Source organism: Melozone crissalis, unplaced genomic scaffold (genome assembly GCF_028551555.1).
Source record: "Melozone crissalis strain CALT ecotype California unplaced genomic scaffold, PUWL_Pcris_2 ptg000038l_1, whole genome shotgun sequence".
Lineage (NCBI taxonomy): Eukaryota > Metazoa > Chordata > Aves > Passeriformes > Passerellidae > Melozone > Melozone crissalis.
In genome coordinates, this window is record NW_026535816.1 from 8,041,359 (window position 1) to 8,066,322 (window position 24,964).

Consider the following 24,964-nt stretch of genomic DNA (forward strand, 5'->3'; position numbering starts at 1 on the left):
GTGCCCTTCAAAAACTGAGCATCTCTTCTATCTCCCACTCACTCTCTTTTAGATATCCTGGTTTGCTTCTTTACTCCGGGGATGCAATTTGTGTTAAGAACATCAATTTTGGAGAAATGCTCTGTGTGTTGATTTTAGCGTTATTTTAGCACTGTGTTTTGTGATTTTTTTGGGTGCTTGATGTGACAATGCCCTGACTGCTCCTGCCTGACTCTGGCTCAGCTAAGCCCAGCTCTGGTGCTGGTCTGGGAGCATTTCCAGTCCTGGCAGCTCTCAGAGGGCATCAGAGCATCCCTTCAAGGCAATCCTGAAAGTTCAGCACCAAATTTAGGGTTTTTTTTCTGAGCCCCTGTGTGTGCCATGCAGGTATTGAATATTGCAAAGGTTCACCTCGAAGTGCAGGAGAAGAGCTGCTGGCTTTTGGTATTCTAAGAGTGAGGGGTGGCTTTTTTGGCTTTATTTTTGTTTGTTTCGGGTTTTTTGTGGGCTTTTTTTTGTTGGTTTTTGGGGGGTTTTTTTTGGTTTTGTTTTGTTTGTTTTTTGTTTTTTTATTTATTTTGGAGGTTTTGGTTTTTTGTTTGGATTTTGGGTTTTTTATTGTTGTTGCTTTTTTGGTCTTTTTTGGTTTTGTTGTTTTTTTGTTTGGGGGTTTTGTTATTTGTTTGTTTTTTAGGGTTTCTTTTGTTTTTTGGTTTTTTTGGGGTTTTGGTTTTTTTTTTTTCATTTCTGGGAATTTTTGGAGTTCTTTTTTGCTTTTTGTTTGGGGTTTTTTTTTGTTTTGGTTTTTTGCGGGGGTTTGGTTGTTTTTTGGGTTTTTTGTTTTGTTGGATTTTTTATTATTTTGGGGGATTTTGGGTTTTTGTTGGTTTTTGGTTTGTTTTTGCTTTTGGGTTTTTCTTTTTTGATTTTTTGTTGTTGTTTTTGGGGTTTTTGTTGGCTTTAGGGGGTTGTTGGTTTTTTTGGGTGTTTTTTTGGTTGTTTTTTGTGGTTTTTGTTTTGTTGGATTTTTTGTTGTTTTGGGGTTTGTTTTTTGTTTTTCTGTTGGGTTTTTGTTGGTTTTTGGGTTTTTTTTGCTTTTGTGTTTTTCTTTTTTGTTTTTTTTTTGTTGTTGTTGCTTTTGGCCTTTTTGTTGGTTTTGGGGGGGGTTGTTGTATTTTTTGGGTTTTTTGTTTTGTTGGATTTTTTGTTGTTTTGGGGTTTTTTTGTTATTTTTGGTTTTTTTGTTTGTTTTTGGGGGGGGTTGTTTGTTTTTGTTTTTTCTCTTTTTTCTTGGTTTTGTTTGTTTATTTTTAATGTACTCTTGAAGACCCAAGTGTGTGTCCCATGCAGGCTCAGGCTCTGTGCTCTGAGAGACACAGCCATGCCTTGCATCACACATTAGCATTATATGATACTTATATATATTATATATTCAACTATTACACCCAGTCAGATTGTGTTTGACATTTCTCCATGTAGTACTTTCCAGCTTTCTTACAGGTATTGATACAGATTTAAGCGTCTTTTTTTTAATTCTAATTAATTGGATATGCTGTTTTTTGAATGACCTGCAAAAATACCAGCGACTTTGCTTCGCATGTCGGTTAATAATTTTGAAGGACCATCTTTGTGCTCAAACCTATGCCTTAACTATTTATTATTGCATATACTGTCAATTGTTTATTTGCTTGTTTATCAATTGCTTTTATGGAATTTTACCAGTTCTTCATTCCTGATCCTCTAAATGTACTACTTGCCTCAGTAATTGACATTTTATTTAACCTAAAGGAAATTTAGACATCTACAATGATATGATTGTATCCGTGCTGGAATAACAGCCCCACCTGTGCCCAGTGGCTGCCACCTCGCTGTCCCTCTGTCCCTCGTGTGCCTGATCTGTGCCTGCTGCAGGCTCTGACACCCCTGTGCTTTATTTATCAAACTCTGCCTCCTTGGCACCCATTAGGACTGATCTCAGCATCGCTAATAAACAGCAACATCAAGGCCATATTTTCTGCTTCCTGTCAGAGCCCTGCTTTCCTGGGTGAAATAAAAGTCCCATTAACATGCTCCTCCTCATGGGCTCTGACAGTTTGATTAATTGGGCCCCCTCTCTAGATGACCCCTGCACTGACACGACAAGGAGGTGAATAGAAAATGAATCGTTTGCCCACATAATGGCCTGCTGCAACTTTCAGATTTTTATCAGATCAGCCTCAAGTCCAGGGCCTGTGCTAAAACCCCCAGTGAACAGCAATATATGGCTGTGGGTTATGAACTGCAGGCTTTACAGCATGCTTAAGGAATTAAAACCAAACCAATCCTAGCCATGCTGATATATTGACTTCTTCTCCAAGAATTAATCTTTCCTTTACTCTCTTGGCCGTACAATACAGATCTAATTCATTTACATTATCAAATAAAATGACCTTTTGTTTTCAAAGGGTTTTTTATTGCCAGAAAATACAGTATGTTAGCTCTGTGGTTATTCAGTCTCCCATAAAATACTAATGTAAAGCCATTATTCTAGTGCCACTCTATTTAAATGTCAGTCTGCCTTTCTGTTATAAACCACCAGTTCATAGGCTGGTAACTCATCAGTAAAAAATTTACTTCAGCTGGGAACTTGTAATACGAGCTCACAACTTTTCTTTGAATGCAGCTTTAAAAAAAAAATATGAGTATATAATATCCCAAGGGGTGAATGTGTAATTGTGACACTACAGCTTGGCTGGAGCACCTCTCCTGCAGGGATAGGCTGAGAGAGTTGGGATTATTCAGCGTGGAGAAAAGAGAAGGCTCCAGGGTGATCTTCCAGCAGCTTTCCAGTGCCTAAAGGGGTTACAGGACAGCTGGAGAGGGACTGGGACCAGGCCATGGAGGGACAGGACAAGGGGGACTGGCTCCAAACCACAGAAGGTAGGGTTAAATTAGATGCTGGGAAGAAATTCTTTACTGTGGGGGTGGTGATGCCCTGGCACAGGCTGCCCAGAGAAGCTGTGGCTGCCCCTGGATCCCTGGAAATGTTCCAGGCCAGGCCGGATGGGGCTTGGAGCAGCCTGGGACAGCGGAAGGTGTCCCTGCCCATAAGGGTCATAAAGAAAAAGCTCAAAAGACTGGAGAGAGCATTCGGCCTCACAGAGGCAAAGAGAGAATTGTTTTAATTGAAAAGGATCTGTTTAAGCAATGGGTCACTCCTTTTTGTGGCCTTCAGGATTAAACAAGGAACTCTGATGACAGTTGGGTCATTTACACAACATTTCATTTTAAGGCCCCCTCCACCTTGGTGTTGTTCTTCTGATGCCTTGTGCAGGCTGCCCTAGAGCAGGGGCTGGACAGAGCTACAGAATAAAGCAGGGATTGATTCAAAGCATCTCCTCCATGGATCCACCTTGGGCAGCACCAGAGCCCAGCCAGGGCTGCACCCAAGATGACCCAAAATGGCCCCAAAATGCACGAGCGCTCCCGGGCTCTCTCCCTGGGATCAGTTCTGCTCCATTTGCACCTTGCAGTTCATTGTCCCATTCCAGCTTTAGCCCAGGGCAGTCCCACCCTGCTTGTTTTTCTCTCTGCAGCCCACGGTGTTTGTGCTCTGGGGCTGAGATTGGGATCATTTGTCCTTGGTGCCCAGCTGGAGCAGGAATTGTTTTGTCTCCCTGCTCTGTGCACGGAGCTCACCATCCCTGAATGTGAAGCTCAGACCCACACACTAAAGCAGCACAGAATGTGGAAAATAGAAAAGCTAAACCTGAGGAATCACGTCCAACGAGATTTGTGGGAAATTGGGATTACCACAGACTGAAGGAGAGTTAATTTTACTCTTCTGGTGAAAAAACTACTAATAATAGAATAATATTTGTAACAATGCCCATGGCAGAGAGCTGGAGCTAGGTAGGTTGGAAGGTCCCTTCCAGCCCAAGCCATTCTGTGGGTTGTAGCACCAGGAGCAGTCCTTGCCCTCTGGCTGGGGCTGCTGCTCCATGGCTCCAGGAGGAGCAGCTTCATTGAAGTGCAGTTCAATCCTCTAGGAGGCACCTTGGGCTTTCAATAAGGTCTGGAATTTCAGCTGGTGGTCACTGAGAAAGGCATCTTCCCTGCATCCTTGTTCTCCTGTTTGCTTCCACTTAATTATTTTCCACTAACACTCTTGAGAGGAGTTAGCTGTGGCCTCAGAGAGATGTGGGGGTCACATCTTCTGTCCCTCAAGGTGAGAACTGGGTCAAACATGAATAATATTTTATTGATCAAGTAACTGACACAGATGCAAAAGTTCTGCTACATTGGTTTCTAATAGTTCTGTTATTAGAAATATTATTTTATTATTGTTTGTTTTTTCAGCAGAAGAGTCAAATTAACTCTCCTTCAGCCTGTGGTAATTCCCATCTCCCACAAACCTTGTTGGAAGGACAACACCAAGGTGGAGGGGGCCTTAAAATGAAATGTTGTGTAAATGACCCAACTGTCATCAGAGTTCCTTGTTTAATCTTGAAGGCAACAAAAAGGAGTGACCCTTGCTCAAACAGAGCCTTTTCAATTAAAATAATTCTCTCTTTGCCTCTGTGATGCTGAATGCTCTCTCCAGTCCTTTCAGCTGCTTTTTTTTTAATGGCCCTTATGTTTTCCCCTCAACCTCCCCTTTGTGTTCATCTGTTCATCAAGTAGCTGCATTACTTTGATTTGCTGAATTGGCTCATACATGAGACAGCTCCTCCAGGTAATAACCTGGAAATGTTTGCTCACATTCCTGTGGCCATGCTCGAGTGCTGCAGCACTAGGAGCTCTCGTTGGTCTGGGAGTGCACTGAGCCATTTCTGCAAGCTGCTTTTCAGTTCCCCTGATACAAGCAGAGCAGCAGGGAACGAATGTTTATTTATATTATACATATCTATAAACATATCCACGCACAGGTGCACATGTTGTATGCACCAGGGGTACCTCAGGTGTGGGATTTTCTGTTTGTGTGGACTTTGCTTGCAGTTGAGTCTCCTGAGGGTTCCTGAGCTGGGAAGGAGGTGTGATGTGCATTTTGAGACCCGTGAGCATCCCTTTCCCCAGATGGCTTTGCAGAGGAAGTTTGGTGGGAGGCAGAATTTGGCAGATGAGGTAGCAGTGGTTTTTGATGGAGACTGGACAGGAGCTTTAACTTTCCCTTCCTGCAGGCTCCAAGGCTGGATCACATTTTTCAACAAAGGTGGAATTTTGAATATGACAGGTGTTAAATTCCTGCATGAAGCAAGGTCTATAATAAATGAAGAAAATGAACCAACCTGCATAACTTTCACTTCCTAAAACTTACAAATGAACAATGAACCAGCAAATGATGGCTTAAGACCAAGCCATGGTATTTTGTACTGTACCTGAATGCCAACTAAGCATGTATTGTGACACTGGGAACTCAGTTTTCATCTGGTTAGTGAGGATAAGAGACTTCACATCAAGAATAAGCTGGAACGGAAGGTAGCACAGACCTCAGACAAAAAAGAAATGCTGGGAGTATCCTGTGACCTAATTATAACTTAAGTGTTTCCATTCTTTCCTGTAAATATTTAGAAGATTACGTTACAAGTTCCTACAATTAAATATTGTGGGCTGTGCATGTTTGGAGGACTTAATGCATGAGAGCCTTGTTTGGTTTTCCTAGCCAGGCATTCTGGAAAGTTTCAGTTTCTTGTTGAGGAATGCTGGCCAGCATTTGGAGCAAAACATAAATGAAAATAGTGGTGGTATTTAAAGATAAACAGCACCATCTGGCAATAAGCAATCTCAGTGTCTTATTTTAGGTCATTGGAGTAGCTAAGAATAATTAAATCATTGGTAAAGACTAATGGTGAAAGCCATGGAGGGCAGAATTCTGTGTCTGCTGTCTGACTGACTTTGTGCAAGTTTCTTGGGCATGTATTCTGGCAAATTTATTTTTGGGTTAGCCAGCCTAGTTCTGCACCTCTGTAAACAGTGCTGTGACCAGACTGTTCTCACCCTGAATTATCTACTGCTTGTGAAGCACTTGAAAGAGTTTTTGAAAGCCTTCAAGTTCCTGTCATTGCGATGGAGGTTTGTGCTCCTCGTGTTCCTTTGGGTTGGTTTTGGTTCATGGTTCAGAAACACCAAAGTGGTTTGATAACTCTGGGAATTAGAATGGGAAAAGCACAGGCAGCCAAGACCAAACCTTTTTCTTTGTGATGTTGTGTGCTAGGGTTCCTCAGTATAAAAAAGACCTTTCCTGTAGGTGTCATTAAGTGTTGTGTACATTAGGAGCAGCACAGATATAAACATATAAAAAGGTGCTGAAACACTGCATAAAAATACGTGTCTGGGATTTGTCTGGTCTGCGGCATTAATTAATGAACAAGCTATCACATCTGCTGACCCTCAGAGCCTTTTGGAGGAACTACAGAGACTTTATCAATGCTAAAGAATTCTGTTTTAAGGAGCATTCCAAATAATTAAATATCTAGAGGTTGTTTCTTAGGAGAAAGAACCAATTTCACTAATAGGGCAGGTTGACATAACTGCTCTGGAGTGTTTTATTTGTTACACTAACTTACATCTGGCAACATTTCTTTCATAATTCACTGAAATGCAGCTTATTTGTTTTAAAGGCTGACGTGTTTCTGTTAATATCTTCCAAATGCTGCTTTTACAAGTATATAAAATATTCAACTACTGGATGTAATTAGACCAGTAGTTCAGATTTTGTTCAGAAAATCTGTTCAGATTTTGCTGTTTTACATGTCAGGCACACAGACCACCCCAGTGGGTTGAAGATATGCACTATTAAGTGTGTGTTGGGGGAGAGCTCTTTGCTTTTCTTTCTTTTTTTTTTTTCTCTCTACTTTAATGTGTGTTGTCATCACAGAAGCAGGACTGCTAGTAAAAGCCTCTCCCTGACTGACCTGGGGTGGAAGCTTTGTCGATTTACATTTCCTGCACAGATAATGAGAGGAATGGAGGAAATTAATTTAAGATGTGGTACAACAGCATGTTATGATCACACTTACTCTGAGAAATCAAGCATCCAAGCACCATTCTCAAACATGCACAGTTGTTGAGCAAAATTGAATCAAAATTTTAGACAGCTGGTTTGCTCCTTTTTTCTTTTGTTCCCTCTTTCCCTTGGCATGTCCCTGGGAGCAGAGATTTGATTTATGTTGTGGTGAGCTTCAGGACCAGAGAGCTCCTTCCTCTAGACAGATATTTGAAGGTTCTCTATGTTTTTTACGAAGACCACAGAATTTTGCCTTAAGAACTCGAGTCATTTCAGTTCTTTCCTGTGCCGCAGCATCCTCTGATGATTCAAGGGCACGTGTGTCCTTCAGTGTGGGATTGAAGGACTAAAAGGGCTCACTCCACAATGAGAAGCAGTTCTAAAAGTCAGTCCAGAGTGTATTCTGGAGGTCTGAGCTCTGCCACAGTGCAGCACCACTGTGCTTAATGTCTGGATCCAATTGAGTCTGGTCCTAACTTAAGCCAGGTCTATCCTTGCAGCCAGCCCCAGCTACACAGAGCGGATGTGTAAGGTCTGGCACTTGATTCTGTTCATAGGCCTTTGTAATTCTGTACTTTTTAAAAGTAGAATGAAATTAGCCCTTGAGTCAAGTTTGAATTATTTTCAATTTTTTGGGGGGGGGATATTAAAATATCTCCCAGATCTCATTAAGTAAAGCCCTAAATAAAATAATTGCTATGCAGTCAGGGATTGGAAAGCCCCAGAAGGTTTGGAGGAAATTTCCTTTGATGAGCAATTTGGATACTTTAACAAAAGTTGCCTGGATCATAAACTTGAGAAATTCACCTAGTCCCTTCCTGTTCTTTCCAGTGGTGATGTCCACTGCTCTGCCTCACTGTGTTCTTTATTGCTGTGCTCTTTGTCCTTCTGTCCTCAGTGTCTCTGTGACATTACTGGGTTCCAACCTCCTGCTCCTTTGCTCCCAAGTCTCTTAAACCCTGGTGTATTTTTATTTGTTTCTTAACTCAATTTGTGGGTTTTTTTCTTTTTACTAAAACACATCTTCCCCACAGATGAGTTTTCATAAAAACTGTGGTGTGACAGTGTTCACAGGGGTCTCAGGTTGAGGGAAGAGATGAGGATCTGACTCCATGTTTCATAAGGCTGATTTATTATTTTATGATATATATTACATTAAAACTATACTAAAAGAATAGAAGAAAGGATTTTATCAGAAGTCTAGCTAAGAATAGAATAGGAAGGAATGATAACAAAGGCTCTCAGACTCTGTCTGAACCAGCTGACTGTGATTGGCCATTCATTAGAAACATCCAACATGGGCCAATCACAGATGCACCTGTTGCATTCCACAGCAGCAGATAGCCATTGTTTACATTTTGTTCCTGAGGCCTCGCAGCTTCTCAGGAGGAAAAATCCTAAGGGAAGGATTTTTAATAAAAGATGTCTGCAACACTGTGGTGTTCTGGTATTGTTAACACGAATGGACAATCCTTGGCAAAAAGGGTCAGACATAGGGTAGGAGATGTCAGTGGCTGGTGTGGACCATCAGAGAGGAGAAATAAGTGAGAGATATCCACAGAGGTGGTAGATTTGGCTGTAGATTTGGGGGCCAGAGCTCATTCCCTGTCAATAACAGCAGGAGCAGCCTGGAGGCAGGGATGTGCAGACACTGAGAGAGGGGAGATGCAGGAGGGAATTCTTTCCGTGTTCCATTTGTATGGATGGCTAAAGCTGCACTTGCTGCTGTCCTGTTCCTGTTTGATGTGATAATCTGATCCACATCAGCACATCCATGGAGCAGGATGTATGGCAGCACTAAAGGTCCTGGGTTTTTCACAGCTCTCACAGATCCAGGCCTGAATCTGTGTCTGACAGGAGTTTAAACTCAAACCTGCACTGGCCAGTTGGTACAGTCAGAAATTGAGAATTGCCTGGGGCAAGGAGGATGCCAGGTCATGCTGGCTGCTGAGGGGATCCTGCAGCTCCTCATTCCCTGCTCCCCAGGGAAAAGGCACTGCAGGGCTGCTTCCCTCCAAACTCACTGCAGGATGGGGCGTCCTGCTCCTCAAATGCTTTGTCATTTAGATAAACAGAGGTTAGAGACTGTGAGTTAGAGAGAGAAAAATCTGCAAAGCAGAACCAATCAAAACAACCAGCAGGTTGTTGAGGTTTCAGGTTTTTCTGACCTTGTGAAAATAGCTGAATTATGTTTTAGAAACTTCCTGAGTGAAGTGCAGGCTGGTAATGAGAAGGTACATGGCTAACATAATTGCAGCACTGATGATTCACTTCTGTGAGAGCTTCAGCTGTTTAAAGATGCGGGGTAAGCAAAATCCCAAGGAACCAGTGCTCCTTTCTGTTCTGTGTTATTATTCTCACTTTCTAAATGGGACACTGAGGCACAGCAGGTGAGGGCTGGTGGAAATGGCATCCAGCTGGAGCCCCCAGGCTGTGCCTCTCACCCATGTCACAGCGCTGCACATAATGAGCACATTTAGGAAACAATTTAGCCTTTACCATTTCCTGCTGGTTGTTACATTATGAAAAAGCATTTGAATCTTCACTTTAAAAAGGAGCTTCACCCAAAAAAGGGCTTTAGTGGCACTGAAAGCAGGTTTCAGTGGCTTTACAGAAGCTGCTGTAAAATGTGCTTCCTCAATGTGATGCCTTGGGCAGGCTGCCCTGGAGCAGGGGCTGGACAGAGCTACAGAACAAAGCAGGGATTGATTCAAAGCATCTCCTCCATGGATCCACCTTGGGCAGCACCAGAGCCCAGCCAGGGCTGCACCCAAGATGACCCAAAATGGCCCCAAAATGCACGAGCGCTCCCGGGCTCTCTGCCTGGGATCAGTTCTGCTCCATTTGCACCTTGCAGTTCATTGTCCCATTCCAGCTTTAGCCCAGGCAGTCCCACCCTGCTTGTTTTTCTCTCTGCAGCCCACGGTGTTTGTGCTCTGGGGCTGAGATTGGGATCATTTGTCCTTGGTGCCCAGCTGGAGCAGGAATTGTTTTGTCTCCCTGCTCTGTGCACAGAGCTCACCATCCCTGAATGTGAAGCTCAGACCCACACACTAAAGCAGCATAGAATGTGAAACATATAAAAAGCCAAAACCTGAGGCTTCAAATGCATTGTGCACTTGCCCTGCTCAGTGTTTTGTCTGGATGATGCCCCAGGCTCTCCCCTCCTGCCATTGTCCCTGTCCCTGTGTGTGCATTCCCGTGGGACAGTGTGCACTGCTGGCCCTGGCAAACCCTGTGTGTGCCCTTGGGGCCAGGGGGCACTGAAACCTTGTCCTCCTTGTCCTCCTTGTCCTCCTTCTCCTCCTTCTCCTACTTCTTCTCCCTGCACAAAGTCACTGCTGGTGGCTGTTTTGTCACTTTGTCTCGGGTTTCTGTGGTTGACATGACCCCGAGATATTAGAAAGTCTCTTTTTCCCAGCCCCGCGACCGAAGAAGAAGTTGAGATTCCTCAGCTCTGCTTTTCAGGGTTGTTTATTTTCTCTTATCTGTTACATTCTTTCTCTGACCATCCTTGGGATGGTGTTAACTAAGAACTACATGTACTTTATTTACAATAATTTTCCAATACCTATCAGCTATGTTAGACAGTCTGTCTCTACTCTAAACCAATCCAAAAGTGCCACCATCACAGCAGAAGACTGAGGACAAGAAAGGGAGGGAGAAAGACTGGACACATCCAGATTCCTCATCTTGCCTCTTGAACCCCCATTCTAAATCCCAAAAATTCTACTTTTTCACCCTGTGATAAATTCACTATCATTCTATTCAAACCCTTATGGCTTGTAACTCTTCACACAAAGTTGGTAATTGTTTCCATGGGCTAAAATCAAAGGCACAGGTGTTTGTGACTCTGTGCCAGGGTCTGTGAGCCCCTGCCAGGGTCTCCAATCACCCAGGGCAGCCAGAGCAATGTCCTGGGTTCAGACAACTTTGCTGTCCTGCAGCCTTGCCCAGGAGTGGAGTGGGTGCTTTGGGGATGTGTCTATAGGGTGTCCCACAGGTGTGACCGTGTTCACAGGGGTCTCAGGATGAGGGAAGAGATGAGGATCTGACTCCATGTTTCAGAAGGCTTGATTTATTATTTTATGATATATATTACATTAAAACTATACTAAAAGAATAGAAGAAAGGATTTCATCAGAAGGCTAGCTAAGAATAGAAAAAGAAAGAATGATAACAAAGGTTTGTGTCTCGGCTCTCTGTCTGAGCCAGCTGACTGTGATTGGCCATTAATTAGAAACAACTCTGAGACCAATCACAGATGCACCTGTTGCATCCCACAGCAGCAGATAATCAATGGTTACATTTTGTTCCTGAGGCCTCTCAGCTTCTCAGGAGGAAAACTCCTAAGCAAAGGATTTTTCATAAAAGATATCTGCGACACACTGCTCCAGGGCTGCTCATCCCTGTCCTGTGCCACCAGCTCTGCTCTGCTGCTGGAGCTGCCTCCCTGCCCCGTGAGCCAGGGCTGTGTGCTCCCTTTGAATGCTGATAAAAATAGAGAGCATTTTGTTGTTATTGGTGGTGTGGAAGTGCTTCCCACTGGGATGCCTTTTAGATGCTCCCTCAGCTGTTATCCTGTGCAAGGAGACAGAATGAGATTTTTGCCTCCTGTGCACTTTACTCATTGGATTAAAGGTAAAATTGAAGCTTTCCTAAAAGACTGTGTATCCTTAAAAATGAATGAATACCTGGGATTAAAGACCTACGAGATAATTCATTTTTCTAATCCTGTTTAGAGGTAACTATTGAAATAAATGGATTTGCTGGTGGAGTCAAGAGGAAAATGTGAATATAGAAGGTCTCCCTGTACATTTACCTTTTGAGTTGTTGAGCTCTGAGGATCAGGTAATTAAATTCATGAGTCAGGGAAGAGATGAAAGTGGGTTATAGGAGTTGCCACCCTTCAAAAGCTTTAAAGTTGACATTTCTGTGCTACCTGGGTGAACGTGGCTGTGACTTTGTGTCCCCTTTGCCCATGTGCTAGTGTTGGTTCTCAGGTGAATGCACCAAGGAGCAGTTGTGATCTTTTTGTGCCATGAAATCATCCTCCATGGCTGTGCTTTTGTTGCAGGCTTGTTTTTGGGTGTTCTTAATGTATTAGTGAAATAATAAAGCTGTACAGTGCTCACCTGGGAGAAGGGAGATCTGGTCACCTGCTGAAGCTGCAGCTCCCTGCTGCTGGAAGCAGATGGATTAGTCCAGGGATTCTCCCAGTGCACCTAGAGAAATTTAATTTTTTTAGAAACAAATTAAAAATTTAAAGGAGGATGAGCCTTGTTGGGAAGTTTAGCATTCCCTCCCTCCTGGCACGATGTCCAGCAGTGTCTGCAGCTCTTGCAGCACGAGGTGTGAAGATAATTTGCAGCCTCCTCCTTTGAATTTCAGATAAGCTTCCAAAAGGCCAGGTGGAGGGGGATCTGTGCAGGAATAAGGAGCTGAGGAGAGCTCAGGGAAGGGCCAGGTGTCTGCCCCTCGTGAGGATATTCCCTGTGCCGCATCTGGTGCCAGCACAGCCTCTCTCCCCAGTGATGAGGTGTGACCGTGTTCACAGGGGTTCTTGGATGAGGGAAGAGATGGAGATCTGACTCCATGTTTCAGAAGGCTTGATTTATTATTTTAAATAATAAAATTTAAAATATATTATATATATTACATTAAAACTATACTAAAAGAATAGAAGCAAAGATTTTCACAGAAGGCTAGCTAAGAATAGAATAGAAAGGAATGATAACAAAGGTTTGTGTCTCAGACTCTCTGTCTGAGCCAGCTGACTGTGATTGGCCATTAATTATAAACAACCAACATGGACCAATCACAGATGCACCTGTTGCATCTCACAGCAGCAGATAATCATTGTTTACATTTTGTTCCTGAGGCCTCTCAGCTCCTCAGGAGGAAAACTCCTGAGGAAAGGATTTTTCATGAAAAGATGTCTGCGACAATGAGGGAGCGCTGCACTCAGGGCGGGCTGAGCTGTCAGGGAAGCTCTTGGGGAGCAGGAATTCCTCTGGGGCTTTGGTGGCACGTGGGGGAAGCTGTGAGCTGTGGTTCTGAGCAGCAGAGCCTCAATTAGGTTCCTCTGCACACGGGCTGTGTTCTGGTCCATCAAACCTAAAATGACAAAATCATTTGTAATCTCTCATTACCGGTCCCTGTGGGTTTGCCATCCACGCCTCCCCTGTGGCATTATTCAGCATCATATTATCCATTAAAAAAACTTGAATTTTTTTTATTAAATTCAATAACTTCTTGCTGTTGCCAACTATACTTAAAAAAATGAAGTTTTAGGAATTAGCTGAAATATTTGACTCAGAGATCCATAGGACAAAAGAATCAGGTCAGATCTGAAATATTGCTGCTAATGACTACGTAGCCTTCATTACTTACTTGTGCTTGATTGTAGTTTGCCATGAGTGGGTAATATGTGCTTTTACCCCTCTGATTCTCTCTCCCACCCCATGGGAGGCAAGGAAAAGGGCTGTGGGGTTAAACCATGACAGTGCAGCCAAAATTCCTCATCTACATTTCTTCCTAGACAGGAAGTGGTTTCTCACAGTAAGTAATCAGCTTGAAAATACATTGCAGAAGGCACCTAACTCTGTGCACAATTCTTTTTTTCTAAGTTATTTAGACATTGAGAGCGACTCTATTTGACTCTTGTGTATGCAAAAAAGGCACTAGCAGCAGTGAAATCTCCCTCTGTGATCCACGGAGCAGGCTTTGTGTTTCCTGCGGGAATTTGGAGTTTGCTGGGGTGACCAGCCACTCCCAGGGCTCACAGCACACCGACCCCATCCCGTGCTCACTGGAATTGGAATTGGAGAAGGGAAGAGATTTTTTTATTTTACACTGATGCAGTTTGTCTTATTGTCCCCATCAGGTCACCTTCCCTGGTGTTCCTGAGCCTGTGCCACGCAGCTCTTTGGCTTCTTGGTGCTGTTCTGAGCACATCCTTGGCTTTTTGGCAAAGCCTGAGCCCCCTCCAAAACAGGGACCCTCAGTCTGCCTGGCCAGCCTGCAGTGCTGGAATTCACTGTTTCATGTTTTAAAAGCCTGAAGCCTAAATCTGTAATCCAGGTGTTCTTCAGTCGTGCCTGCTCCTCTCTTTGATTTACCCCTTTTGTATAAAAATCTTTAGTATATTAAGTAAGTACTTGATCATTCTTTTTTTGTGCATAACGAGGAAGGTTTCTCAAAAGTTTTCTTCCCATGTGGCGCCTGTTAGTCACAGCTAATTACAGAGGTTGGTGAATGAGGAATATATCTGAGCTTAGGTTCCCCTCCTCCTCTTTCCACAGTGTCTCAGAAGAAAATAAAATAAAAATTCTGCAGACAAATCCAGTTTTTTTTTTTCCTGTGGTCGTGGTCTCCAAAGAGCTCCAGCGAAATCACAGATGTGGTTTCACATTTCAGCTTTAACTATGTTGTAATAACTACAGTCTTATCTGCAGGAGAAATGCAAGTGGGGAAAGAATCATTAATTGACAGTGAAAAGTTTGACCCCAGCTCTGTGTGTTTGTTTGTTTTAAGCAGCTGAATGTTTAGCCAAACCATATTTTAACTTCTGATATTTTAATCTCCATAGGTTAAAATGTTGTAGGAAGGGATATTTTAACTTCTGCCTGCAGCCCTGAAGGTTACAATAATCTCCATGGGTTAAAACCCAGGAATGTTATAGGAAGGGGAACTTAGATAGGTGTTTCAGGAAAGCAGAAATTCTTGTGGTTTGAAGCCAAGACGCAGCCTTCAATTTTAACCCAGCCTCACACAAACCTTGGTGGGACCTTGCTTTAAACACAGGAGGGTTTTTGGGTGTTTTGGTGGGTGCAGGGCAAGGCAGCTGTGAGAGGTGAAGCCTCTCCTGTGGCTGAGGAGCCCACGGCTCGCTTGAAATGTTTGGCTAACATCTAATTTTCCTGTCTTTTGTCAGTGTTCATTGAGGAAGTCTGCTGGCCTGAATGAGTTCCTGTGTGTGTGTGCAGTATGAGCATTATGCAGCAGGACTACATGGGATATGTCTATTATCTGTCACAAAGGCACCAGTGACCTTCCTGCCCCTATATTAGCAGTGCCTGCTGGTTTTCCATCCTGCCAGTTGTCAGGAATGCAGATCATCCCCAGAGCTGGGTACAGCCCTCATTGGTCAAACTGGTGTCTCAGCAAAACCAAATGCTTTCATTATAAAAAAAAATTAAAAGTTAGAGATGTCGTCTCAGCAGGACATTCCCACTCAAATGCATATTTGAGGCTGGAAAAATGAATAATTTAGAGGGCAGGGGAGGGAGATTACATAATGAAATTACACAGGACTCGAATGATCTCTGTTTTAACAGGTATGGCTATTTTCAAGGTTGGTTTATGGTTGTTCTTTGCTCCCAGATTTGTTTTCTGTTTTCAGAACTGCAGCACACAGGAGACTTCAGGAGTAGCCTGAACTTTCAGAAATATGGGCTAGGATAGGAGAATCCTACCTAGAACCTTCAGAAATATGGGCTAGGACAGGAAAATCCTACCCAGAACCTTCAGAAATATGACCAGGGCTAGGACAGGAGAATCCTACCTAGAAATCAAAGTTAAAAACTGTTGCCTGAGCTCTAGGAAACACACACACAGATGGAAACTCTTAAAATTAGTACAATACTAAGAAAGGTTATTGGTAACATATCTAAATAGTCCTGTATTTCGTCAGTGTGCTTGTTTGATAGGGAAAGGGTTTACTATGACAGACGTGTATCAAAATTATGTGTTGAAAAAGTTCTATGTTAAAAAACTACTAGAAAATGTGCTTTTCATTGCTGCATGCTTGGGTTGATGGATAAAGTGTCTCAGAACAACTCTGTGGTCCCCTGGAGAACACTGAGGCTGTCAGTTTTCCTTGAGAAATGCTAGATTTAATTGTTTAAATTTTATTAATATAATAAAATACTAAATTTTATTATTTAAATTATAATATATAAGTGAAAATATTTATAAGTAAAAAAAAAATTTTACTATTTCAATTATAAGATCCTTTTAAAAAGCCACGGTAAGGCTAAACATTGTGTGAATGTTTATTTCTTTTATTATTTTTATTGTTTTTCCTGTATGTCTAGGAGGCTCAGGGGTTCAAACCCCAGTTTTATGAGTGTTGTGGTAATAAAAGTGCTGAAAGGAGCAAGGTTGAGTTTAGTGAGATGCCACAGGGGCACAGGTGGTGCTGCCCCATCGAGCCTCTTGTTGAACTGCTGCCCTGTGTTCAGTTACTGATTTTACTGTTACTGACAAACTGATTTTTGCCTCCAAAAAAACGTTTGGGTTGTTTTGGTAGTTAGCATAGGGAAGGTTTTTTTATGTTTGAACATTCCCAAATTTTGATAAAAAGCTTGAGATTTAGACTTTGTTATTTTAGTGTTTTTCCCTTTCTCTATAGTGAGAAAATGCCCCCAGGGCTGAATGCACTCACAGTACAAAAACAACATCAGGCATTAATCTAAATTCAAATGTACATTTAATCATATGTATGTATGTATGTATTTAAATCAGTGTGTGTTAGAGGCATCCCCTGCAAAAAAGGCTGTCTGCAGGTAATCTCTGAAGCACAGAAATTGTTTTAATTCAGAAAAAAAATTGGTGAAGGGAAGAGATTTTTTTAATTTACACTGATGCAGTTTGTCTTATTTTCCCCAAAGGACACCGTGGTTTAATGGATGGGGCTTTAATCTACCCAGAGGTCAGTCTTTGCTAGACAAGTGGAACCTTATTCCTGAGGGAATTGATATACTAATGACACATGGACCTCCCCTTGGTAAGTGAAACAAAAGTTCTGTGTGATTTTATTTTTTGCGTGAGAATTTTACTGTCAAAGTGGATAATGCTGTAAGATATACTGTAATTGCACCCAGAGTAAAAACTGTGGATTGAAAAACTTTCTGAAAGAAGTGGAAAATTATGATTAGGCTTAGCTGATCTGTTGAGTTTCCATAAAAAAAACTTGAATTTTTTTTTATAAATTCAAGCTAGGGAAGATCAAATATCTGACACCATAACCATTATAGTATGACATTTTATTTAAGAGTAGTATTCATCTGACAACCAGTTTTCAATCCCTTATGACTTTTTAGAGATTGACTAAAACTTTTGAAACCTTTTCTCACTACAGTGTCATGTCATTTTAAGGTTTGAGAGCAGCAGTCAAGAGTTTGGAACTTTGCAGTCACACATTCTCCTTGATAATGCCCTTGTAAACTTTGAATATGTAAGAATAGTTTTAAAGGTATTAATTGGCTCATAAAAAATTTGTGAAGGAATAAAATTATGTTCTTAGATAATTGTTCCTAACTTGATTTAATGACAGGTGAGCACCAGCCACTGAATGCATAATTTGTTTCTTCATTAGGCAGCTAAAGTTTCTCATTTAGTTGAGTTTTGCTTTTCTTCTTGGTGTGAGTCATTGGCTGAGCTCAGGTTTAAGATTTAAACTAAGCCCTGCTGGGTTTACAGCAACTGAGACTCATACAAATGTCACTTAGCAGATCACCATGAGGAAGTGTGGCAGTGGCTTCATTGCCCTTACTGTAAGAAGAGTGATTTTTGTCGAGGTTTTAGGGTTTTTGTCAGGGTTTTAGGATTTTTGTCAGGGTTTTAGGAAGTTCTTGTAACCCAAGGGGTCACACAATCACAGGAAGTGGCCAAATCACAGTCACTTACTACATTTGTGGTAGTGAATATGTAAAATCTTCTCACAATTGCATTTTAATAAAATAAACCAGCATTTTAAATCCTTCCAGGCTGGCTCAGTGTTCTTTTGGAGCTTCTTGATGACTGTGGATTCAGGAATTAATGCATGCTTAAAAAACCACTTAGTTGTGTTTTTTGACCACAGTTAAGTTAAGAGTCAGCAATCCAAGCTAAGGGGAAAAAAAGAAAACTCCACAAAAAGTTTTTGACCAATGTACTTACTGCTCCTTTTATATTCTGGTTAGTTTTTTAATGCTACTTGGAGAATGTTGTAAGAAGATCAGCAAATTCCCTTTAACCTTGCTGAAGCTGCCAGTGGCTGCAAACCAGGGCCTTGAACAGCACTCTCTTAATCACTTCATTTTCCCAAAGAAGCAAAAACAAAACCCAAAACCCAAGTGTGTTTATAATGTTTCATGGGTGCTGTTTTACATGGGTTGCTCATCCACCTGCTCTGAGCTGTGTCCATACAGAAATACTGTGGTGCTGCAGACACCAATGAGTGCTGTCATTGAACAAGCCTGCTTAAATTTTGTGTTTGAAGGAGATAATGAAGCTCAGTTTCAAAAGGCTGGCACTGTGTCTTAACCACAGACACAGATTTGGTGTCAGTACTGCCCCTAAAATGAGGGACTCTAGGACTCAGCCTGCATGATAACATTGATAAAATACTGATTTTTAAATAAGTGTTTACTTATTAATGCTAAGTGAATATTAAGGGAGATAGAGCTGTAACTGGACTCCTTGGTCACTCTAAAATTTAGCCAAGCTCATGTTTTTACCAAAGTCAGTAGAATGGTGCTGCAGCTGGACGTGGCTCTTGATTTCCCTTTCATTGCTCCTCATTCCCTTTCCCTGCTGATGTTTTCCATGCCAGTCCAGGCAGCAGGCTCCTGCAGGGACTCATGGCCGCTTTTTACATTTTTCTGTAAAATCTTTTTACATTTTTCTGTACTGTCCAGAAGACCAAGTGGCAGCGTGGTCTGTGGCGGTGTTCACAGGGGTTCTTGGATGAGGGAAGAGATGAGGATCTGACTCCATGTTTCAGAAGGCTTGATTTATTATTTTATGATATATATTACATTAAAACCATACTAAAAGAATAGAAGAAAGGATTTCATCAGAAGGCTGGCTAAGAATAGAATCGAAAGGAATGATAAAAAAGGTTTGGGGCTCGGCTCTCTGTCCGAGCCAGCTGGGCTGTGATTGGCCATTAATTACAAATATCTAACATGGGCCAATCAAAGATCCACCTATTGCAGCAGATAATCAATGTTTACATTTTTTTCCTGAGGCCTCTCAGCTTCTCAGGAGGAAAAATCCTAAGGACAGGATTTTTCATAAAAGATGTCTGCGACAGTGGTCAATTAGCACTGGTTTGTTGGGAGCTGCTTTGCAATTTTTGCACAGTGGTGAGGGCTCAGAAGTGGCCTGATGGCTGCAGACCACATCCTCCAGAAGCTGTGGGAATCTGTATTTTAAATCTTTGGGATTGAGAGGTGGCTCAGCTCATCTTCCTGAGCTGTGACGGTGTTCACAGGGGTTTTCAGGTGAGGGAAGAGATGAAAATGTTGACTCTCTGTTCAGAAGGCTTGATTTATTATTTTATGATATACATTACATTAAAACTATACTAAAAAGAATAGAAGAAAAGTTTTATCTCAGAAGGCTAGCTAAGCTAAGAAAAGAATAGAAAAGTGATAACAAAAAGGCAGCTGTTTCGGACTCTGTCCGAGACAGCTGGGCCTTGATGAGCCATTAATTATAAACATCTAACATGGGCCAATCAAAAATCCACCTGATGCATTCTACAGCAGCAGACAATCCTTGTTTACATTTTGTCCCTGAAGCCTCTCAGCTTCTCAAGAAGAAAAAATCTTAAGAGAAAGATTTTACATGAAAAGATGTCTGCGACGCTGAGCTGTTTCATTTCTGGAGTAACCACGGAGCTGAATGCTGTCAGAGCCAGGGGAAAGGGAAGAAAAATCTGCAGCAGTGCCAGGAAAAATCTACAGCAGTGCCCGGGGTTTCAAGGTGGAAGAAACCTATAGTTCAAAAAAAAAACAACAAATCACATCCAGGAAAACCATTAATGCAGATGGAGGGAGGAAATCTTAAGGAAGGCAAAGTGACAGTGAAAAACATTTCTTAAAAGCCATTGTGTGCTTTAATGGAGAGGTTATGACTGGAGATAATGGAATAAACCCTGTGTGAATGATGACTTCCTGAAAGAATAGGTGAAACCTCACCTGAATAGGGGAAATTAATGCACTGATTGCTTTTTGCCTCCAGGTTTCCGAGACTGGGTTCCCAAGGAGCTGCAGAGAGTGGGCTGTGTGGAGCTGCTGAACACAGTGCAGAGGAGAGTCAGGCCCAAGCTGCATGTCTTTGGTGGGATTCATGAAGGTAAGCAGCAGAGCTGTTCCCAGCTCCCATTTCCAGAGGCACATTTTGATGGTGTATTGCAGTGGGTAATGGCAGATTGCATTAAAGTAAAGGAGGGAGTTCAGGGAAGTGATTGCCTGCGTGGCACTTTGTGAATTTATTCCAGAATTAAAGCAGACTCTTTCAGGAATGTGTGCTACATTTAGCCACCTACATCTTTCACCGTGCTGCAAAGGTTGTTCCATGCAGGTTATTTGAAAGCAATTCAAGTTTTGACAAACTCTGCTGGAGAAACAGATGAGATTCCCCACACTTGCGAGCCAAAATGAAAATTATCCCCGTTACTCCCAGCACAGGAGCTAAGAAAGATGCTGGAGGAGAAAAAGGAAATGTGCAGGCAACTTGCTGCCTCTCCTCACCTCCCTCAGGGTATGAGGGGAAGCAGAAAGGAGGGCATGTGGAGTCAGGCATCAGTGCCATGTTTTAGGGGAGATATTCCCCCTCTGTGGTTGCCAGCACAGGCGGTGTGAGCAGTGTGTCAGCCTCAGGAACAACCAGCTCAGTTTGTGGCACTGAGAGATTAAATACATTCTGGAGATACTTAAATATTTAATACAATTTTGTGGCTTTCATGTGGCTGAGAGACAAACACTAGGAGTTCTGCCTGAGAGAGAGTGTGAGACCTCATGACCCCAGAACTCAAAATTACACATTAAATGTTTTATATTCTCCCCCTGGAGGTTTCTCCATTGTCTCTAACTAGGTTCTCCATAGGCCTAAAGATTTCAGGACTTCATAAAAGCAAAATAAAAAGAGGACAGCTCTCTCTGCCAGTGGTGTTGGTTTTTCTGAAGCCCTTGTGACTACATGAAATGATTTCCATGCCTGGCATCTGTAAATAAAGAGTTTGTACTGGGAATACTGACATGACCCTCTGCACAGAGGCATAAATAACAGTCCTTTAATGCGCCCATTAAAAAGATTGAGTATTTTGTACAAATATTAGTCCTCACATATTAAAAATAAATGAACATGGCAAGACTCTCAGCTGAAATGTGTAAATTGTAAATTTGGGTGGTGAAACTTGTGGTTGTAATAGAGCTAAGGGTGTCTGAATGTACAGGACCATCATATGAGAAAGCAGCATGTTTAAGTCTCCTGGGAAAGGTGGCAGGACATATTAAAAGCGAGCATTCAAATAAATTCTTGTAAAGATACCAGCAAAAATTTAAAATAATTTCTAGTACTTACACAGAATAACATAAGAATGGCTTGCTTCAGTACAGGAAGAAATAGCAAAGTGTTAAGAGCATTATCTCAGGGTGCAATTAACTTCTATCCAGCCTCAGCTGAGATAAATATGCACCACATTACCTTGAACCAACAGAGGCCATACACACATTTTGGTGATGCAGGTTTTCTCCCCTGTTTGATAAGCAAAACAACCACAAACAAGGTTTTTCCCACCATGAGATGATCTAAATCAAAATTGCCAGTCTAAATAAATAAAGTGATACAGGTGGACAGGGAAGCAATTCTGAAGTGATTATTCTTTCTGATAGGCACTGTGGGTAGCTGTATTTATCTGAGCTTTCAGACAGCAGTGATCTGTACTCTATCATAATGGTTTGAAAGAAAAAAAACCTTTTTCCTCTGTGGGTTTGCAATGGGAAGCTTTCTTCCTCCATGGTACTCTGGGGTGTTTTTTCCAATTATTTTTTTTTAAGTGCATTTGGGCCAAATACTTCCTGGATGTTTTCAAGCTTCTTTGTTAGCTTTTTGTAGACGTCAGCTGAAAACACACACACACTTTTATAAAATTCTTTTGAAATACATGTATAAATTAAATAATGGAGCCATAGAGCAGTTTAGATTGGAAGGGACTTTAGGATCATCTCATTCCAAGCCCTCTACCATGGACAGGGATGCTTTCTATTATCCCAGGTTGCTCTGAGCCCTGTCCAGCCTGACTTTGAACACTTTGGGGTTGGGGCTGACACAGCTTCTCTGTGGGGCAGCATGAGGGTGTGAAAGTTTGTGTTCTTAACCTGCTGAGGAGCTCCTCAGGTCTCAGAAGCTGATGCCTCAGGTTTCGGCTTTTCTATTTTCCACATTCTGTGCTGCTTTAGTGTGTGGGTCTGAGCTTCACATTCAGGGATGGTGAGCTCTGTGCACAGAGCAGGGAGACAAAACAATTCCTGCTCCAGCTGGGCACCAAGGACAAATGATCCCAATCTCAGCCCCAGAGCACAAACACCGTGGGCTGCAGAGAGAAAAACAAGCAGGGTGGGACTGCCTGGGCTAAAGCTGGAATGGGACAATGAACTGCAAGGTGCAAATGGAGCAGAACTGATCCCAGGGAGAGAGCCCGGGAGCGCTCGTGCATTTTGGGGCCATTTTGGTTCATCTTGGGTGCAGCCCTGGCTGGGCTCTGGTGCTGCCCAAGGTGGATGCATGGAGGAGATGCTTTGAATCAATCCCTGCTTTATTCTGTAGCTCTGTCCAGCCCCTGCTCCAGGGCAGCCTGCCCAAGGCAGTGTGAGCAGCAGCTGGGCAGTGCTGGGATGAGGAGCAGGGTGAAAAGGGCCAGCACAGGGGAGGTGACAGAGTTCAGGTTTGTTGGAGAGCAGGTGTTGAGGTCAAACCAAAGTTACTTTAAAATCTTTTCCTTCTGAATGGTCTTTTTCTTCTGACAGGCATGCAAGCTATAATTCACTAATTAAGTAATTAGAAAAAGGACATGTGTGGTTTGTGTTTCTGCCACACCCCGTTGCAAGAGAGGATATTCCAGGGGTAAAAAAAGGTTTGTACATAAACCAAAAGCGCCTGTTCTTATCTCAAACACAGCCCACTGGGTTTTTACAGTCGAGTCTTTGTGGCAGAGGTACCAGCAGGGGCTGGTGTCATTTTGAAGGGGTCAGCTTGGTTTTATTGCACAGCAGGGATGCCCCAGCAGCCTTGGGGTGTCCGTGTGTCCCTGGCAGTTGATGCCTTGTGCAGGCTGCCCCAGCGCAGGGGCTGGACAGAGCTACAGAATAAAGCAGGGATTGATTCAAAGCATCTCCTCCATGGATCCACCTTGGGCAGCACCAGAGCCCAGCCAGGGCTGCACCCAAGATGACCCAAAATGGCCCCAAAATGCACGAGCGCTCCCGGGCTCTCTGCCTGGGATCAGTTCTGCTCCATTTGCACCTTGCAGTTCATTGTCCCATTCCAGCTTTAGCCCAGGCAGTCCCACCCTGCTTGTTTTTCTCTCTGCAGCCCACGGTGTTTGTGCTCTGGGGCTGAGATTGGGATCATTTGTCCTTGGTGCCCAGCTGGAGCAGGAATTGTTTTGTCTCCCTGCTCTGTGCACAGAGCTCAGCATCCCTGAATGTGAAGCCCAGACCAACACACTAAAGCAGCACAGAATGGGAAAAATAGAAAAGCTGAACCCTGAGGCATCCCAGTGAGTGTGTCCCTTGTCCCCACAGGTTATGGCATCATGACAGATGGCTACACCACCTACATCAACGCCTCCACGTGCACAGTCAGCTTCCAGCCCACCAACCCTCCCATCATCTTCGACCTTCCCACCCCTCAAGGATCCTGAAGCACTACTGGGGAAGGTCTATAAACTGCCATTTTCTAATTAAAAACTTACATTCATGTTTATTTCAAAATAGGGGCTAGGGGGGATTTTGGGGGAGCCGTGGGGGGTTTTGTTTTGGGGTGGGGTTTGGGATTTTTTTGTTTTGTTTTGTTTTTTTTTATTTGTAAATTGCTGGTGCAAAAGAAACAGGAAGAGAAGTTAGAGGTTGTGCTTTTTGGAAATGCAGCATTCATTTTAAATTGATAAAGCATTGTGAATTTGTACAATGAATTTTGTTTTTCAATAAATTTGCCATTGTAAATTGTTATAGTGTTCTCAAAAGGACAGCCAAGCTTTCTTTTAATAAGTGAGAGACCTTATTTTAATATTATATTATAAGCTAAAAAATAGGCAGCATTTAAATACACCCAAATTTGCACAACTTTTGTTATTGTCGGGGTTTTTTTAAGTGTCTTCTTTTTCCCTCGGTTTAAATGTCAGCTTTTTATCTCAATTTATATCAATTTTTTTAGTAGCACAAACAGTGTTTTGGGGTCCATTTGCCTCTTGACATGTGTGCATGTACTTTAACTTGTTTCTATTCATGGTAGAATGCAGCAAGGGGAGAATAGACTTCTCAGTTGTTTGTCTCTACTTGCTTTATAAAGACTGATCTTGATAGCCACAGCCTGTATGTGATATCTACCTTCTGTTGTTTCTTTTTTTAAATTATTTTAGCTTTAAAAGACTGGGGGTGAAAGCTGCAAAGAGCAGGTATTTCATGCAGTAAAAAAAAAAAGAAAAAAAAATTGTAAATGCGGACTCCTTTTAAATATGAATTTATATATATATGTATTTTTTGTGCATTATAACTAAGCTAGGATTTAATATTGCCAGTATAGCATCTGCAAAATTATGCTGTACAGCACATCTAAATTATGAAGGATGTGACATGTTTTTCCAAGTGCTCAAGGCCTTCAAGAGCCCGAGTTAAATCTTTGTTGTAGTTCTGGCATGTATAGAGTCAAATGGATACAATCAAGCCTAAATAAAATAAGGCTTAGTTGTCCTTTATATTTAAATATTCTTCTTGTCTTTTTTATTTCCTTTTTCTTATTTTGCACTGTGTGTAAATGCAATCTCACTAGCACAAAATATTGTTGCAGATAGTTATTTCTGTTCCACCACTGTAAATGCTATTGAGCTTCGTTCTGTTTTATGTTACCTTGTTAATGGAATTTAGAAAAGCAGTTGTTTCTTTAAAATTATTGTGATATTATATCTAGCGGCCTTTATATGCAAATAAAATTGCAAGATTTTTA

At 42.2% G+C, this 24,964-nt stretch overlaps 1 protein-coding gene across 4 annotated transcripts in view; it reads left to right on the plus strand.

The window, feature by feature from the left end:
* Nucleotides 1-23,740, plus strand: part of MPPED2 (metallophosphoesterase domain containing 2) — a 123,002-nt gene extending 99,262 nt beyond the window's left edge. For all 4 annotated transcript variants that reach the window (XM_054283724.1, XM_054283727.1, XM_054283726.1 and 1 more), the window contains exons 5-7: nt 16,639-16,754; nt 19,979-20,092; nt 23,545-23,740. In XM_054283724.1, coding sequence (XP_054139699.1) covers nt 16,639-16,754; nt 19,979-20,092; nt 23,545-23,663 — 349 coding nt within the window. In that variant the 3' untranslated portion in view covers nt 23,664-23,740. The remainder of the gene's footprint in view (nt 1-16,638; nt 16,755-19,978; nt 20,093-23,544) is intronic.
* Nucleotides 23,741-24,964: the final 1,224 nt, after the last annotated feature.